Below are 20156 nucleotides of genomic sequence, written 5' to 3'. Positions count from 1 at the left end.
GACACCCTATATGGGATTAAACAGAATAATTAGATAAACTCCTTGTCCTCAAAAAAATGCATAATCCAACAGTGAAAACAAGATATACAAAATTAAAGAAGAACAATACACAATGTGAAGGAAAGCCGCCTGTCAGTTGTCACGTTCTTTTGGAAGGATGCTTGGATTGGCAAAGAGGTTAGATGGAATAATTTCTAATTTAGCTTTCAATACAAAGAGGTATTTCACCTTGAATTCTTCTCAACAATTGTTCAGCTACTAGTTGGGAACACCCTTCCCAGACCTTCCCAACTGATCTTCCATTCCCTCCTTTCCCTCTAGGATTGGCAGTTAACAAATCATCAGTGATGGCCAGGTGAGGCTTAGGGATGAGGATCACTCACTGTCCCGACTCTCAACTCCAACAAAGAAATGGGTTGAAGGAATGGGGATCTTCCTTCCTTCCTATCTTTCTTCCTTCCTTCCTTCCTTCCTTCCTTCCTTCCTTCCTTCCTTCCAGATGAGGATCACTCACTGTCCCAACTCTCAAACTCCAACAAAGAAATGAGTTGAAGGAGTGGGGATCTTCCTCCCTTCCTATCTTCTCTTTCTTTCTTTCTTTCTTTCTTTCTTTCTTTCTTTCTTTCTTTCTTCTTTCTTTCTTTCCCTTCCTTCCTCCCTTCCTTCCTTCCTTCCTTCCTTCCAAATGAGGATCACTCACTGTCCCAACTCTCAAACTCCAACAAAGAAATGAATTGAAGGAGTGGGGATCTTCCTTCCTTCCTTCCTTCCTTCCTTCCTTCCTTCCTTCCTTCCTTCCTTTCTTCCTTCTTTAAAGCTTATGGGCAGCCGGGGTGGCTCAGCGATTTAGCTCCGCCTTCAGCCCAGGGCCTGATCCTGGAGACCCGGGATTGAGTCCCACGTCGGGCTCCCTGAATGGAGCCTGCTTCTCCCTTTGCCTGTGTCTCTGCCTCTCTCACTCTGTGTCTCTCATGAATAACTAAATGCAATCTTTATTAAAAAAAAAAAAAAAGATTTATTTATTATTTGAGAGAGAGAGAGAGAGAGACAACAAGTGACAGGCAGAGTGAGAGGAAGACAGAATTTCAAGGAGACTCTGAGCTGAGCATGGAGCCTGAGGCAGAGCTTGATCTCATGACCCTGAGGTCATGACCTGAGCTGAAATCAAGAGTCAGATACTTAACCGACTGAGCCATCCAGGGGCCCCAGGGGTGGGGATACTTCAGTGGTGTTTTCTGACTCTTTTTCTCTCAGTTGGTATTTTTAATAAAACATTAATGCTCAAATCGTGTGGTATGCACTGAAAGCTTAATGAAGTCTAAGCTTTATTATTTAACAAAAATCAAAACAAAACACTCCCTTGTCTCTTTTACACTTGGGGCTAAGAAATTGTCTCATGAGAGAATGCCAACTCCACAGGAAGATGACTGGGTCACTTTGGGCTTTGTTTTTTCACAGAGCTTCTAGTTGACGCAATCCACTTGTTAGCTCAGGGAAGATTTTCTGTGACTTGGCTTTAAAGAAGGTGGAACCATCAAACAGGAAAATCAGAATGCTTTCTCCCTCACTTAATATCCAGGTCTTAAAAATTACTTTTAAAAAATGGTATCTCTCCTTCTTGACATAATAGTTACCAGCAATGATTATAAACAGCTGCTAAAATTATTAGGTGGGAGCTGATAGGGTACTTTGTAATGGATGGATCACACTAAATCAGGTGCCTAGAACTAACTAACAAATTTTAACATCACAGAAAGGGAGACTAATAGCCAGATGTCCTCCTGATGGATCTATCTCCACCTTTAAAGCAGTCTTGTCCCCCTCAAAAAAGAAAAGATTAAACTTGAATGTGATCAAGCCCTTTATTATCAGTTTACATCAAATAAAGAAAACACCAGAACATGCTGCATGACACTACAGGGATGCAAAGTGACAAATTCAGAATGTTGCCATTCCACAGAACAAATCGATGTCAGGTTGTTCAACAAATACACTGTAAGAGGGATGATGGGGAAAGGGGGTAGGACTGAAGAAAGAAGAGGGCATCTGTAAGTCAGGTGAGACCTAAGGGACATATCAAACAAAGTGCAGTTATTGTTCAGGTGCTAATTCAAACAAATCATTATTAAAAATAACCCCTTATGAGCAGGAAAAATTGAAACATTAATCAGATATATGACACGAGAGAATCATTGTTAAAATTTAAAGATGATAATGGTATTCTGGTTATATTTTTTAAGAATCCTTATCTTTCAGAAATATACACTTGAAAATATGCATATGAAACTATGTCTGAGATTTGCTTCAAAATGATTGACTGGGGTGCAGAAGGAGGTGAGGGTATGAATGAAACAAGACTGGCCATGAGCTATGATTTTGAACCTAGGTAATGGGTCTGTAGAGGTTCTTTATGCCATCTGCTCTACTTTTGTATGTATTTGTTATCATCCATAATAAGAACTATTTTCTTTAAGTAGGCGACAAAAATGCAACAGGAATATTTTCTTTCTTTATCTTATCCAACTGCAACTTGACCATGGAATAGATGCAAATGCTAATGTGGATTTTTGTTTTGTTTTAAGGTAAGGTCCCAATGCAGCGTTTGAACTCAAGACCCTGAGGTCAAGACTTGAGCTGAGATCAAGGGTCAGATACTTAACGAACTGAGCCACCCAGGCGCCCAACTAATGTGGAAATTTTTATTTTAATTGTTAAGTTCACATTTTGACCTGGCCCTGAAAGTTGTCCTCAGTTTCTTTTTTTTTTTTTAAGTTTTTTTTTATTTATATAAGTAATCTGTACATCCAACATGGGGCTCAAACTCATGATCCTGAGATCAAGAGTTTCATGCTCTTCCAACAGAGTCAGCCAGGTACCCCAGCTTCTTATATTTTCTAGACTTCCAATAATGCCAGGTTGACAAAAAAAAAAAAAGAATAAATAATAATATCTTTTCAGTTACAATCTCTGTGTAGCTATTTAGTTTAAAAAATGTTCATTGTCACTTTTTATACAGGCTATAATTGAAGTATGTTAAAACAGTAAAGTAAACCACAGAACTAAAGGCAACTTGCCTTCCTATAACACTAGGAAAATCAGCACCATTAACTAACCCCTTTTAGTACAGATGTATTGTCTCCAGAAACTCAAGAGATATCACTTACCTTGTAGTACATATGAATTCAGGTCAATGTTGCTAGTAAACTCTTTTTAAAAACTATTTGGAATACTGAAACAGCATTGGAAAATTTCTGCAAATTTAAGCATAAAGAAGCCACTTGAAATCTTGCCAAAAGCTAATTACATTTTAGGGGGCCAGTTGAGCTAGTGTAATCAGCAACTCAAGTCTTTCTTTTAACTCACTGACTATGAATTACATTTTAAACTAATCATCTTGTTTATTTCTGCTAAAATTTCAAAAATGGAATAATCTGTTGAATATCTCTGCCCTGCTGAGTTCTCTTTTTTTAAAGCAGGAAGAAAACCAAAATGAATTATTCACCCATTTTCTACCATGAATTCCGCTAACAGGAGGAAAGCCACTAGAATATCTTACCAACAAAGTGGAATGGAATATACAGGAATTCAACTTGAACAATTTAGTCATGAGGTTGTGCTGACAAGCCAGGGAATATGGGAGAGGGAGGATGAGACTGTGGGGGAGCTGGTGTGCATCTAATGGCACCTGAACAAACTGGGTGGCTCTTAAAATCTAAATCTTCATTTTTATCAAGAAAAAAATGAGAATGTTGGAAGGGCAGAAATACACATAGATTCTGTTCCTCGTCTTTGAAAAAAACATTTTGGCTAAGAATTAACATAAGCCTAACCTATTTCCTCATCCTAGGAAGATGCCTAGCATAGGTACAGGCGAAAAAATCATGCATCTCGAGCAGGCTTGTTTTATTTAAAAATGTTACTGCTCGGGCAGCCCCAGTGGCTTGGCGGTTGAGTGCCGCCTTCAGCCCAGGGCCTGATCCTAGAGTCCCGGGATTGAGTCCCACATCGGGCTCCCTGCATGGAGCCTGCTTCTCCCTCTGCCTGTGTCTCTGCCTCTCTCTCTCTTTGTTATCTCTCATGAATAAATAAATAAAATCTTAAAAAATAAATAAAAATGTTACTGTTCAAAGGTTCCTTCTTTCTCATTCACCAAAAAGTCCTTCTTTATTTCATAAACACAGGACACGGAGTCTCTTGTATACAGAGTCCTCTCAGGAAGGGCATTGGCTAACACTGTCAATAGACCAGAGTCCCTATAAACCACCTTTCTGATGACCAGAACGGAACACCCCTCACTGTCCTGACTCTGCCACTAGCCCCTAAATTTTGTGATCTGTCCTACCCATCCTACCTGTCCTACTGTCCTCTATTTCCAACACTTAAGTTACCATTGATGCTTTAAAAGGGTCTCCACAGTCTCACTGTGCCCCAGCAATAATAGCAGGCCTTTTTTCAGGTTATCCTGCTTCTTATCATCATTAGCATTTTCTACCTCCTATCATAACTAGCCAAAGAAAGCTACTACCCTTTTCTCCATAGACAGAACATCCTCACTGGAATTCAATAAATGTTGAGTAATTAATTCTGCTCACTTTTCTAGGTGCTGGAGGGTAAGAAGATCTAGTCTGCTACTCTTCAAAAGGGCATTTCACAGCATTAGTGGTAAGAACACATATACACATTACATGGTTGAGTAACTGGGGAAAAGAAAGATCAAATATCAGTGGAGTTCTAAGAAATGAGAGATGAATGAAAAATGGGAGATTCAAGGATGAATCTGCAGAATTTAAACAGGTGGAGAGATGGGAGATGAACAAGTGCAGGCAGAGCCACCAAATGGCTTGAAACTGTACATGAACATGACACTCTCTGAGGACAGATAAGAATATGGGTCAAATTAGAGTAGACAATTAAAAATGTGTAATGTAAAAAATCATAAAATGACTCTTGCTAAAATGTCTAAAATGAAAAATATCACAATGGTATTGGGTGAGGATGTGAGGAAATGGGAACTTCGAAATACTCCTGTAAATTGAATGAAGCTACTCTGGGGAACGGCAGGAAGTGATAAATGCAAAATAAATGCACGTGTGTTTTAGCAAATCTACTCCTGACTTTATACCCAACAGCACTGCATACAGATGTTTACCAAGAGACATTTACAACAATGTTCACAACTCTTCTTAATAGTCCCAAACTGGAGACAACCAGATGTCCATCTATAATAAAATGGATACATATTGTAATATATCCATTCAAAGGAAATCTATTCAGCAACAAGAATAACTACAACAACATGGATGAACATGATAATGATAATATAGAACAGAAACAGAAGACACCCACAAGAAAAGGAAATCAAGGAAAACCATCTATAGACAAGGACAGGGTGATTGGAAGCAGGACCTGACCCCCAGGACACAGGGCCAGGGCAGAAAGTCACAAGACAACCCCAGCTAAATGGACTATGTAGATGGTAGTCTGGCACCATCATCCCTTTGCTCCTCCATAACAACAGATTAGAAGGTGCCAGGACTCTTCAGGCTTCCCAGGACCAAAGCCCAGCAGTACCACTGAATACTTGCTGATTCAGTCTCTGGGAACAGAGATGGCAAGACCAATTCCAAACCCTTAGTGCCATAGAGAAAGAGATCCAAATGACTCTCACCAGCTTCTCACTGCATTTTGTTTTTAAAGGTCTGCTGGATTATAAGAACCAAAGTTTTAATCAAACCAGTTCAATAAAAGGTAAGGTTATTTTGGGGCACCTGGATGGCTCAGTTAAGAGTCCAACTCTTGATTTTAGCTCAGCTGGCAATCTCAGGATGGTGAGATGGAGCCCCATGTCATGCTCTACACTGAGCCTGGAGCCTGCCTGAGGATTCTCTTTCTGTCTCTCTCCTTCTCCCTCTGACCCTCCCACATGGTGTGTGCATGCTCACTTTCTCTCAAAAAAAAAAATAAAATAAAAGAAGAAGAAAAAAAAAACAAACAACAAACAGAAGAAGAAAAATAAAAACAACAGAAAAATAAAGGTAGGGCTATTTTAAAATGTCCCAGGAGAATCCAAAGACAATGGGACATCTGGGTGGCTCAGTGGTGGAGCATCGGCCTTTGGCTCAGGCCGTGATCCGGGGATTCTAGGATTGAGTCCCACATCAGGCTCCTCGTCTCCCTCTGTCTACGTCTCTGCCTCTCTCTGTGTATTTCTCATGAATAAATAAATAAAATCTTTTAAAAAAAATCCAAAGACAGAAAGTAAGAGTAAAACCAGGTTTCTCATGAACCCAAACTAAGTGGCTACCATTAAGCAAGGCAGCACACCCTCCCTTTGGGCCACAGGCCTTCCTCAGGGCTGCCCTGCTTTTCCGTATTTGCTCCATCTCATGGGCTTCCTGGAGCACCTGTTGAGAACTGAAACTGGAGCTGGTTAGGAGGGCATCCCCCCCTCTCTTTCTCCCTTGTCCACACACAATCGTCACTACAGTCTTCACAGCTCTCTCTGTCTGGTTCCTGAGAACAGCACCTCTCAGCTCACCACCTTCTGGAACCAACTCTCACAGGCCGCTGAACTCCAGCTCCTGCTGACCCTCCAGGTCCCAGCGAGGATGTCACATCCTCTGACAAACCTTGCCTGTCACAGTCCACTGCTGGGCCTGGCTGGGTCCCTTTCTGTGTTCCCACAGCCCTGCCTAGGCTCCCACACTGCCCTGCAAGTGCGTGTTCGTGTGTCAGTCTGCCCACAAAGCAGAAGCTCCTGGGGGCAGGGCTGTGTCTCATGGATGGTTATTTTCCTAGCACTTGGCTTTTTAAATGGATAGATTTGGTGGATTTTAGTAAATTAACCAGATATTAAAATATTACCTAAAAATCCAAAGTATTTCCATTTAATACTTTTGTTTTTGGCCTGAATCAACCACTTAGTTTTTATATGGCCCTATAAGGGCTACCCACAGGGTTTCCAGTTGTCCAGGTGGGTAGCTAAAGGGGGCAAACTGAAGATTCCACTTTCATGTGGCCTCCTCAGCACCCAGCATGGGCTACCTCATGGCACACCACTGGAGTGAGGAATGCATGAGGAAAGACCCCTCTCCTCATATGTCACAGAAGCATCATTAAAAAGCTATGCCAGCCTTATATTTTCTTATTTTATATTAAACTGCAATGAATATAGTTTAAGTGAGAACTCTTGTTACCATGGATAAATAATAAAGTGAATCTGAAATGTCATGAGGTCTCTCTGACCTTTTTAATGTGCCATTAATACCATTACTCTATTAGCAGAGACAGCTTCATCAGAGTAGGAAAAACTTGAATTTCAACACGTAAGACTGTCAGCAACAACTTCTCACCCGTATATATATACACCAACAAATAAATAATAAGGAAATATCACTTTCTGCAAAATAAATACTTGGTTCATTTCTTACCTAAGGTCTGTTTCTTTCTATAAAGCATTTAACAGTATCTTTATTTCAAACCAACACACTTTCTCTCACGGAACATAGGTTTGGCTTTCACTGAGCAAACTCACACTAACTGCTTACTATGCATTGGGCAGAGATTTCCAGATATCCAACAGAAGAGTCCTATTGATATACTAATGAACCATATTCAAGGACATTAAAAATCCCTTAAACATGTACAGCACTTTCTAGTTCATGAAGTATTTGCATATAAGGAGTAGCTGATCCCCCAACACAATCCCTATGAAATAGGTATTAGCCTTATTTTTGCAGTTGGGAAACAGCTTTATGGACATGTGACTCATTCAATGTCCCACAGCAAACCCATAGCAGAGCCTCCACATAAGACACTGTTCGTTGGCTCCACATGGAATTCTGCATCATAGTCTTCCATTCACGCATCTTTATTAGTGTAGAAAAGAAATACAATGGATCAGATATTGGTAATTCGTGGAAAAGTGCCTGCCTGTCACTGACTTATTTCTTAAACAGTGAAGCCTAGAAGAATTTCAGCTTTTATACTAAACCAAACCAAAACAAAACAAAACAAAAAACCAAATTCTACCTTTATAGTTAAAGCAGGGCTGACAAAAACTTAAAGCCAGTGTGTGATCCCCTCTACAGCACAGTAAACAGATGACTGCACTGAAATAAATGTTTGTTAGAGCATCACACAGCAAGAAATCGAATCCTTAAATAAAAAGCCTGGGCTTGGCATTTTATTCGTTATGAAAAAGCAATCTTTGTCTTTATGTTCCAACATTAGGAAAAAAGAAGTGAATTGTTACTTCAATTTTTATTACCTTCTCAGGGATTTAAGATTCTAATACAAACACGATATGTAGATTCAAAGGCTTATATAATTTTCTTTAAGAAATGAAGCATCAATGAGTGATCCGGACCAGCAATCTCCAACAACCAATCCCTAGTCCTGAGGCAGCAAGTGCTCCCTCCACGAGCTGCCTCCTCAGGCTCCCTCCCCTTTTCTCTTCCCTATACTTCTCCCCTTCCCCTATATTTCTCCCCTTCATCCCCAGGGTCCAAGACAAAATAGGTCAATTACTATTACGTGGTGTCATTTCAGTTAGGGAAATGACTCTCAGTGACCTTGATAACCTCTTTCATCCCCAAGAAGTTACTTTCTATGAACATAATTCAAAATATATAATGGAGACAACAGCCCCCTTGGCAGAGAGCTCTTCAGCCACAGAGGACACATTTTATACCTGAGGATTTCACCCAACTGCCTCCAGAACCACTTAGGTTCCTGGTCAAATAAAGTCTCTTACCCAACTATTCTTTCAGAAATTCTGGGACGTGAACCAGGAAATCTTTATTTTTAACGTACTTCCCTGGGTGATCCTGATATTAACCCTACTTTGGTAATCACTGCTTTAAAAATCAGAGTAACTTCAGTTTCAATTCCAAAAAAACACATGTAGGGGGACCCCCTAACACAAGGCCCAGTTGGTTGCTAGAGCAAGAACAGAATATAGCTCAACTGAAACACACAAGGCATTTTAAAATAATAATTTACATTTGAATTGAATTTATTCAGAGTTTATTATGAAATAGCCCATACATTAGGGGGTCCAAGATGAGGAAGACATAGTGCCCCAAGGCTGTAACAATTAAAACCTAAGGTTTTGTTTGTGCCTGTTTGAAACTATCAACTGAAAATGGAAAAAGAAGCTTCTTCAGAGGAAGGGGCTGAGTTCTACCTTCATCTTATTATTTCCTATTTTGATGTTTTCCTACAAAGTAATACAAGCCTTTGCCAAGATTTCAGAACAGCAGAAATAGATCTACCCACTTAAGTAGATATATTCCACATTCTTATCCAGGACCATATCTCATGAAAATACATGATGCTGATAGGGGGCCTTTATATTCTTTCACTGAAAATCCTATTCTATTTCCTGAATTTGAAAGACAACCATTTACAATATCATAAAGGCAATACTTCTTCCATCAAGTATACACAGCTTTACATCCTGTCCCCTTCTGATCTGTCAGATGGAAACCAATTACTAGGGAGCAGCTGCAGAGAGGGGCTTTAATAGTGGATCATTGTGTTTTCACTTCTGTAGGCTCCAGCCCTATGCAGAAGTCATCCTTAATTTGGGCTTTTGTTCTTAATTTTAATCCAAGATTTACAAGATTGAATGTTGAAGTATCACATTTCTTTTCTTTTTTTCTTTTCTTTCTTTTCCTTTTCTTTTCTTTTCTTTTTTTTTTTTTAAGATTTTATTTATTTATTCATGAGAGATACAGAGAGAGAGGCAGAGACACAGCCAGAGGGAGAAGCAGGCTCCCCATGGAGAGTCCAATGCAAGACTCGATCCCAGAACCCCACGATCATGATCTGAGTCAAAGGCAGACGCTCAACCACTGAGCCACCCAGGTGCCTCTTGAAGTATCACATTTCTGAAGAGATTTAATATAAGCAGATGAGTAAATCCTGGGGCAAAAGACAATTCTGTGACAGAACAAGTTGCACATAAACCTCTTCTATCACTTCTCAAATGCAGTGTACCAAAATTGCAGAAGCAGAATCTTGGGGCATTGGGCCCCAGAACTGAAACTTCAACATGATTCCCAAGTGTTTTAGAGACTCATGCAGGTTTGGCAACCCAAGTGGAGTAAAATCATAAAGCCCTGGATGGCTGTAGTCAGGGCACAATATGGGGCAGCAATTTAAAAGAAGTGTCATGAGCATGCATGGTCTTGGGCTCTAAAGCACATTTTGTTCACATGGAACTCAAACTGAAGTTAGTCTTCACACCCAAAGGTAAAATGCAGTAAAATCCTGCCACCACTCAAAATCAGCTCAACAAAACATGAGTTGGCAGACTAGAAGAAGCCCCCAGACCAGAGGCAGAGGAAGGCTGTGGAGGATGTGGTGTGGGCTCCATGCACCACTTACTCCTTGCCAGCCTGCTCATCCTTCAACCTCCTCAGGCTAAGAGCCCCAGTGTTTGATTTAGGCCAGTGCTGTCCAATGGAAATACAACAAAAGCATTTCATTTCAAATTCAAATGATTTCAAAAATCATTTCAAATTTTCTGTCAGCTACACTTAAAAAAAGTAAAATGAAACATGATAATTTTGGTAATGTATTTTGTTTCAATAAGTAGACTTAAAATATCACTTCAACATATAGCCAATTATTAGTGGTATATTTTAATTTCTTTTTTTTTCTTATAGGATTTCATCTCCAAAATCCCAGGTAGACTTCATTTATTCTTATAGCACATCTCAATTCAGACTAGTCACATTGGAAGTGCCCAGTAGCAGCCTCATGTGACTCGTGGCTCCCGCAGTGGACAGTACAGATCTAGACAACTGCTCTCGCTCTCATCACTCTCGCTCTCACTCTCTTTCAGCTATGCTGTACTCAACTTGTCCTCGATTTTATCCTTTTAAGGTCAGGATTCTTGCTACAAACTCATGCCTCAATCCTTGGCTTTAGGTTTCCACTTTCTACTCTCAAATCCAATCCCCAAAGTTTCAAATGCAAAATTTTCAACCTCAAATTGCTGAAATCACTACCATGGTATTATTTTTATTTTTATTTTTTTTCCTTCTGTTTCAGTACATTTTGGGGGGGCAGGTCACTACTCATGCTCTTTCACTTCTGGTAAAAACTTCTGTCCTGGCCCTCATTCCTACAGAAATTCCATTGGGGATGAGAGGGATGGAGGGATTTGGACTTACAAGGGCAAAATTTTCTTAACTGTAAAAATGTTTTTAAGTAATTTAATAAAATCTGAATTTAGGGCAATTTCAAAGAAGATAACAGAGAATCTCTTGTGAGTTATATAAACAATACTCTAGCTATAGTTATCTGGGCATTCAAAGGTGCAAGAACTGTGAAAGACCCAGAAAGGAAGCAGGAGAGCCAACCTGACAAAACAAAAAATGGACAGAGTTCCCTCTTCCTCCCAAGTAAAAAACCAGATCCTGAATTCAAGAAAAGAGCACTCTTACTAGAGCAAATTCACACTCTGCTGGAAATAACTAAGTGTATAGCCTGAGTGCGGAGCAGTTACTGTAAGTTTTATATCAGAGAAACCTTTCTGCACTTACCTGAGTCTTCATGAATGGGCTGGGCTTAGACTGTGAAACAGACAGCACAGGTAAATAGGATGGATGGGGGTCTGGGAGGGTCCCAGGATTCTGAGGTGTTAGGTTGTAGTGGTTCAGGGAACATGCTTGAGAAGGTTCTGGCAAGATCTTCTAGAATCAACAATAAAAAAACTCTGAGGTAAAAGGCATTTAGGGAACTAATGCAGGTTAAGATGGTTAATGTCTAAGGTTATGGAGGAAGGGCAGAGGGGTATCAAGAGATGAGCCTGAAGAGAAAAACCATGGTCAAAACTCCTTACTCCTTATCCTAAAGAGTACAGATAACCACTGACTTTTAAATATTAAGCCAGTGAGAAATATCATTTGGAAATAGTGTGGAAGATATATTAGAGGAGACCAAACTGTGAGGAGAAAGACAAGTTAGGAGGATTTCAGTAATGCACGTGAGAGACCACGCGGAGCTTAATGAAAATGGTTGCAGCAGGGATAGACTGTGAAAAAATTCTAGCAGCATTAAGATCAAAGGTATAGGACTACATGATCGCTTAGAGGTGAGGGATGAAAGAAAGGTAGTAGTCAGTCACGATTACGAGGTTATTTGGCTGGGACAATTGGGCCCAAGGAACTTGCTTGTCAAGAGAAAGCCATGCATGGGACGCCTGGGTGGCTCAGTGGTTGAGCATCTGCCTTTGGCTCAAGTTGTGATCCCGGGGTCCCAGGACTGAGTCCTACATTGGGCTCCCTGCAGGGACCCTGCTTCTCCTTCTGCCTAGGTCTCTGCCTCTCTTCGTGTGTCTCTCATGAATAAATAGGTAAAATATGAAAAAAAAAAAAAAAAAAAAGAGAAAGCCATGCAAACTATAGTATCTCCTCCATTCTTTAAATTCTACTTACACTTTTCTTCTCAGGTCTAAAATGGAAATGTTTATAATTCAATGTCATACCATTCAACTAATCCACACAATCTCAATTAATTATGGGTTGAAAAATTTATTGATTAGTCACATCAAATTCTTGACAGCTAATACAATCTAAATGTTTGGGTTAAAATGGAAAGGCAAAAAATTAAGAACCTTACTGTCAGTGTATTCTGATAATGATGATCCTTCAATACTTTATTGATTTACCTTGTGATTTGACACGTTCAATGATAAATAATCAAGTATAAGAAATCAAATTCTAAATTTGACTTAAAATTCTGCTTCCAAATTACTGTCAACAGAAAATGGATCAAAGTGTGATTTTAAAAACATTAAAAATTTAATCCTTATATAAATACACAGTGAAAATAAAGGTTTATATAACTGTTTAATAAGGCAACCAGATACTTGACAAAGCCAATTTAAAAAGAAAATTTGGATTAGGCAAAGCCTTCTTAGATATAAGCTCAAGCAACAACAACAAAATAGCCTGGATTTGATCAAATTTAAAAACACTTGTGCTCAAAAGGACACCATCAAGAAAGGGGAAGAACAACCCACAGAAAGATAGAAAATGTTTATAAATCATGTACTGATAAGCAATTTGTATCTAGAATATATAGAGAACTATTATAACTCAACAATAAAAAGTAAATAATAAAATAATAAAAACCCTTGATAATAAAAATAATTAGAAACTGGTCAAAGGAAAAAAACTGGTCAAAGAATCTGAATAGACATTTTTTCTGGAGAAGATATAGAAGTGGCCAATATGCATATGAAAAGATGTTCAACATCATTAGCCATAAGGGAAAAGCAAATCAAAACCATAATGAAACACCACTTCATACCCACTTGTACAGCTATAATTAAAATAACAGAAAGACTGTCAAAAAGAGAAGTGTTGGTAAGGATATGGAGAAACTGGACCCTCAGATACTGCAGGTGGACATGTAAAATTGTACAGCTGCTTTGGTAAGTAGTCTGGCAGTTTCTCAAAAAGTTAAATACAAAGTCAACTTCTATGGCCTGGCAATTCAACTCCTAAGTACATTAGTGCAAGAGAAATGAAAACATACATTCAAACAAAAACTTGTAAGTGAATGTTCATAGCAACATTATTCATAACAGCCATCAAAGATGAAAGGTAAAATAAAAAGTGTTACACCTATACTTTAGCATATTACTGGGGAATTAAAAAAGAATGGAGTATGAATACATACTACAACATGGATGAATTCTGAATACATTATGCTAAGTGAAAGGAGCCAGTCATAAAAGACCACATACTATTTGATTCCTTTGATAAGATACATTCAGCACCGGTAACTCAACAGAGGTAAAAAGCAGATTGATGATTATCTGGAGTGGGTGGGGGAGGGCTAAGAAAAATATGAAGTAATTGCTAATGGATAGAAGATTTCCTTTTGGGAGATGAAAATGCTCTAAAATTGATTGTGATGATGGTTGCACAATTCTGTGAGTATAGAGAAAACCACTGGATTGTATACTTTAAATAGGTGAATTTTACAGGATGAAAATTATATGTCTATAAAGTTATTATTAGATATATAGATATAATATATATAAAATATATATAAATGTATACATGTATCAATATACTCCCAACTAAATTTGAAAAAATTGGGTTATATGGTCTATGACAAAATAAAAAGGAACGAGATTGATAAATCAGACACAAATTTGTTCAATGTCCTACAAGACAACAAAACTATAACATTTGAAGTCTTATTTCCTACTACAGAGAAAATAATCACACCTAACCTTTTCCATATGTTAAGTTCTAAGTTGACAGAGTTATAAAATATAGTACTGTAGGTGTAAATAAGTCAAAGCTGTATTCTTCTAGGTTTGTTAGAGAATGCCTTCCATTACAGTAAATATCACACAGTCATCTGTAGTCTTATTCTCATGTCTTCGATAATTCTTTTAACAAAGAATTCTCTCATGAGCAAACCACAATGATTTTGCATCCCAATGCTGGTAAACAGAAAATGACAGAGTATCTCCTCTTACTTAGCTAAACACATGGAAACAGATAATTTAAAAGTGAAGAAATCTCAGAACTAAAGCCACAAAAAATCATCTGAATGAAAAAAGGGAAAACTTGCCCAAGTAACTCTTAAAACTATTAGGATTTTTTTAATTACGTGTTAATAACTATAGCAATCTTTAACAGTAATAACTATGCTAACTATTGCAATATAGTAAAAACTACAGCAATTATTAAAGAAAGAGAAAGCTAGTCTGAAAATTCTCATCTGATAATAGAGTGTAAGTTATTATATCGATTTTAAAAGAAGATATAATACTTGCAAGATAGAAGTGAAGATGCTATAAAAGTTGTTTGGAGTTTATAAGCTCAATAAAAGAGGTGGAACGGCAATGAGGCAGACTGACACAGCTGGATGACAAACCTGTGATTAGTAACGATGAGCTCACAGAGCCCGCCAAATCAGAGCTATTGCTCAGCTGATGAGAAGGAAAGAAAACCCAGCAGAACTAGGAAACAGTCCAAGGTAATCCAATTTAAGAATCTTCAGCCTACCAAAGGTCAAACAATTATGCAAGCAGAATAGAAACCTTACTTGAGAAAGGAATTAAAGACAATTTTCTGGATGCTCAAAAGAGTCAATTATAGTGCAGCCACCTCAGAGGAATGTGAAAAGCCATTTATAGCAACTGTCACTGAAATGTCCCTGAGTATCTACATATTTTAAGCATGAAATGCAGAATAGAAAGACATGGGTTTTTTGGGGCGGGGCGGTAGGGAGCAGAGAGAGAGGGAGAATCTCAAGCAGACTCCACACTGAGTGCAGGGCCCAATGTGGGGCTCCATCTCATGACCCTGAGATCACGACCTGAGCCAGAAACAAGAGTTGGATAGTAAGCCAATTGCACCACCCAGGTGCCCCAAGAAGAAAGACATGTTTTTTTTAAAAGAAAAAAGGGGAAGAATATATGGGTGTTAGGATATTGCGTTCTATCACTTTATATTGATCAAATAACCTGAAAACAGTCACGTAGATGGATTCACAGACCGAAAGTCCTTGATGAAATGTGTATCAGACCCCTCTGCAAAAGTATATATTATGCCATGGAAGTGAAAGGCAAGACCTGGCAAATGACTGGTCCAAGATACTAATTTTAGCCAGAGGTTTCACCAAACAATTTTTTTCTGCCACCAGTAGGATAAAAATGTAACTGAATACCCCTGGCGGCTAAGCAGTATAGACAGGAGGGCAGCAAGTCAGAGACCAAAGGCACCTGGCCTGACGCTAAGGACCACAGGGTAGGCGCTTGTTTGCCGAAGACACAGGAGTGAAAATAACTGGTTGGTGAGTTCACAACAGTCTATTCTGGGGGTGAATGTAGCTATTTAAGGAGCTACAGAACCTGAAACAATTTATCAATGAGCTAAAAATATCCAGACAAGGATCCTGGAAATTTTGAAAGCCAGTGAGAGCTACCTAAAAAGGACAAGCAGATTGCAACATTAACAAAAAGCTGGGTAGAGAGGTCATGATTAGTGAAACAACAACATTTTTAAAACTATAAGGCATAAGCAACTATTTTTAAGTGTCTAGACTAGCTGGAAAAATAAGACTAGAGGCTGGATATGATAGGATTTCTTAAGGCACACTCAAGATTCCTTAATAGAAATATATGTCAGGGGACACCTCGGTGGCTCAGCGGTTGAACGTCTGCCTTCGACCCAGGGCGTGATCCTGGGGTCCCGGGATCGAGGCCCACATCGGGCTCCCGGTGCATGGAGCCTGCTTCTCCCTCTGCCTGTGTCTCTGCCTCTCTCTCTCTTTCTGTGTTTCTCATGAATAAATAAATAAAATCTTAAAAAAAAAAAAAAGGAAATAGATGTCAGAAGTAATGGAAATAACTGTGACGTGATATTTTTGTAAAAATGGGCTAATCAAGTTGGAAGTTATTTTTTTTTTGAAGGGGAAATTACCTTTTTTAAGAAAGGAAGAAAAGACTGGGAACAATAAAGGAAAACAAGACAAAGAAAATAGAAGTGTATCAATTGAAACATATAAAATAAATGAGTCAAATAAAGCAAAGATCACTGCCTGGAATAGAAACAAAATCCAACAATGTGTTCTCCCTAAGAGATACAAGTAAGCCAAACTATAAGTGGGCAGCAGATCAAAGTTTAAGACTTATTGTGTCTTTGCAAACACAAAAAAGTGAAGGTTACTATTATGAAAATGATATTAAATGTTAAAAAGTATATATAAAACTATAAAAACTTAAGAACAGTACATCTTAATGTTTAAACATAATAGCAACAATATATCCTGAAGAAAAGTTTTGAAAATTGTCAAACGTAATCATAACTGAAAACCTTAGCATGACATCACAGCAGATTGAACAGATAAAGAATTAAAAACCTTCTCAATGAACCAGATTCATCGATCAACATCACTTCTTAATCCAATATCTCTAAATCTCTTAGGGACAAACAGTATGACATAATTAGCTGTTTCTTAGCAAAAATTATTGTTTTTTTCTGTTTTCCACTTTCATCCTCTCCACTGATTTTATGAAGAGTTTTAATGTGCAATCAGCCTCTTTGTGCTTCTCTGTGCATTGTTCTGTAACATTTGCCACTCAGTAAATATTTATTATTGATGAGTGTTCAATAAAATACTTGTTGAATAAGCAAGTACATACCAATAGGAGAACATCAGCAATAAGCCTGGCAAAACAGCACCACCAGTTGAAAAGAATTGCAAATATATAATAGTTTCTTTTCTCCCTATGTCCCAGACAGAATAAAATCATTATTTCCTTAAAATGCAAAGACAAACTGGCATTTAAGATTATTTAAAACAATCTAATAAATACCACGTTAAGCTAAAAAAAAAAAATTACGTTAACTGACCTCGTTAGAATGTAAGGCGAAAATGAAGCTGGATTATCCTGCTCTGAAAAGAGGGGCATAGATCCTCCCATTATCCACAGACGGAAGTACAAAACGACAGTCACCTTCAAAGAAAACAAGATTTGGTAAGAAAATCATTGTTTTTTGGGAGTTAAGTCCCACCTTTTGGAGGGCACTTGTAGATGCTTTATAAATATTTTGTTTTCACAGTAAGCATTTCTATAAAATCCTAACACTCAAGATGAGGAGGCAAGATGGAAACAGCTGGGTAGGGAGAGAAGTATAAACAATGAAGGTGTTGAGGGAGAGGCAAGCAAATTCTTAATTACAGCTGTCAGTATCAAGCATTTACCAGCTGTTATCCACTGTGCTAAAGATTTTCCATCTCACCTGCGGCCTCACAGCAACCCCCGAGGTAGATGAGAAAGCTGACGCTTAGAGGTAATTTCCCCAGAATCCCACACCTAATAAACTGCAAGATCCAGGAAGTGAACCCATGTCATTGGCCAACCACTTTCTTAACCATCCCATTTACACAGCCCCATGAAAGTTAATTTAAAGTACAATAAATAATACTGCTGTGTTTTGAATAAACACATGTGAAGAGTTCCAATCCTTGGATGCCCTGAAGCAGAACATTCAAGAAGAGTTATTTCAACAAATCCCAGGAACAGCTTTTGTATCACCCACTGAAACTCTATCACTAAATGGTGCTATTCTGTTGCTAAGGTGAATAAGGAAGCCAGAAGCAGAGACATTTCTGTGGGGATGAGTTTTGTTTACAAGGGAGTTCCAGATGATTCTCATTTCAATAGGACCAATTACATTATTTTTATTAAAGTCAGAGGGAAAACTTTGCTTGAATAAAAAGCTAAAGGATTAATTTTGGAGGTAATTAAGGCCGGATTTTTTTTTCCATGAATATCATTGACTTCCTTTATAAATATCCTTTATATAAATAACCAAATCCAAAAACCTAAAATAAATGTACGGTGTCAGCCAAAAGCATATCAACAGTAAACAATGCCTAGGCAGCAATTTAAAATCATCTTAACACTCACAAAATGTCCTGCTCAAACTGAATTTAAATTCTTAAAGACATTATAATGGAAAGTATCAATGACAACAGTAACAGGAAAAGTACCCTGAAATAATATAAATTCCCTAAAATACTATGTAGAGGAAAAAAGCTGTGATAATTAAGAGTAGGAAGATAAATAGCAGAAAGGACTTTGAGAATAAATTTTTAAAAGAACAAAAGGATTAATAATTGACAACTTCCATCACAGCAGTGCTGTCAAATTACTTGCATTCCCATACAATTCTAAGAAAATAGATCACTTCTGAAACCAGTGATGAATCATTCTAATTCTATGCAAAGATACTGAGAAATACTTTAGAGAAATATTTTGTCCATTCGTTGAGATTGTCCGGCCAAGGTTCTCCACCCTCATTCAGTTTTTGTATACTATTCCTCCATAAACATGTTTTAATGTCAAGAAAGAAAAAAATCACGTAAACATGACATTACAAGTCAAAGACTTTATGTAAGTTTCCTATCAAAATTTGTGGGAAACTGCAACAGCATAAGAGACTGGTCTCCTAATTTGGAATCTTGAATCCAACAATGTAAGAAAGTGATTAATGTGACAGTCACCAAAGATGGCCACCAAGAATTCCTGCCCCCTTTGCATGTGCATTCTGCTCTTCCCAAGAAGGATGAAGCCAACTGCCCCTCCTCTTAATCTGAGTTGATCTTATGACTTGCATTGACCAACACAATGTGGGAGCAGATACACTGTATCAGTTCTGGGCCTAACCCATGAGAGGTCTTGCAGCTTTTGGTTCATTCTTTTAGAACCCAGCTGCCATGCTGTAAAGTAGTCCTGGCAATCCTGCTAGAGAGAGGACACAGGGAGAGACCCTAGGAAATGAGATACCACAATCTATAACTGCCAGTTATAGGAACCTGCTTGTGTAACTCCAGTGAAAAACCATGAGGAGCATCAGGACCATCCAGCTCAATGATGCCCAACTAAAGCATTCAAGGCAAACATCTGCAGTTGTTATTTCAAGCCACTACATTTTGGGGTGGCTTGTTATACAGCAATAAATACCGAATATAGCCATATAGCCAGGTTTGTGCTGCAAGAACCCAGGATTAGCACCTTGAAAGGGAATCATAAAATATTATAGTTCACACTGTCTGTGTCACTGAGTTCACATATCCCTCGGAGGCTTTCATACATACCTTCCAAGGCTTTGTAACATTTATGGCATGTAAATTCTTTGATCCTAAGATCGTGTTGTTACAATCTATTGCTGATTCTATTAAATAATCTGAATCATGTCTCTAAGCCAAGTAAAATATTCCTCATCAGATATTTCAGACGCATGTATATACACTTACATAACTTATGACCAACGTGGCCCTTTTTAAGAATGGCCTCATGGTAAGCAGGAAATTTCTATTGCTCCTTGCTGTCAGACACCTGAAACAGGAAAGGAAAAAAAGTCTTAAATAAGTGTTAGAGTCCACCACACATAATGCTCTCTATTCAATGTGAATAAGCTGTTGCTTGAAAAAAGGCTAGAAAGGATCATAGCTAAGAGCGTGGCTCCTGGAGCCAGACCACCTGCATTTCAATCCCCCCAGCTGCTTACTGTTGGAAGACCAGGGGCAAGTTTCTAAACTTCTTTGCACATCTATTTTTCTCACTTACAGAAAAGGAGATAATAATAGTACCTACTCCACATAAC

General features: G+C 38.4%; 1 protein-coding gene across 3 annotated transcripts in view; it reads right to left on the bottom strand.

Moving 5' to 3' along the window:
- The window catches only part of TMTC1 (transmembrane O-mannosyltransferase targeting cadherins 1), a 267311-nt gene that overhangs the window by 124121 nt on the left and 123034 nt on the right, over positions 1-20156 (bottom strand). For all 3 annotated transcript variants that reach the window (XM_026000063.2, XM_072765653.1, XM_072765654.1), the window contains 2 exons: positions 19807-19888; positions 17397-17500 (listed from right to left, as the gene is read on the bottom strand). In XM_026000063.2, coding sequence (XP_025855848.2) covers positions 17397-17500; positions 19807-19888 — 186 coding nt within the window. The remainder of the gene's footprint in view (positions 1-17396; positions 17501-19806; positions 19889-20156) is intronic.

The sequence above is a fragment of the Vulpes vulpes genome, chromosome 8, assembly GCF_048418805.1.
Source record: "Vulpes vulpes isolate BD-2025 chromosome 8, VulVul3, whole genome shotgun sequence".
In the NCBI taxonomy this organism is placed as follows: Eukaryota; Metazoa; Chordata; class Mammalia; order Carnivora; family Canidae; genus Vulpes; species Vulpes vulpes.
This window is presented reverse-complemented; position numbering and strand designations above follow the sequence as displayed.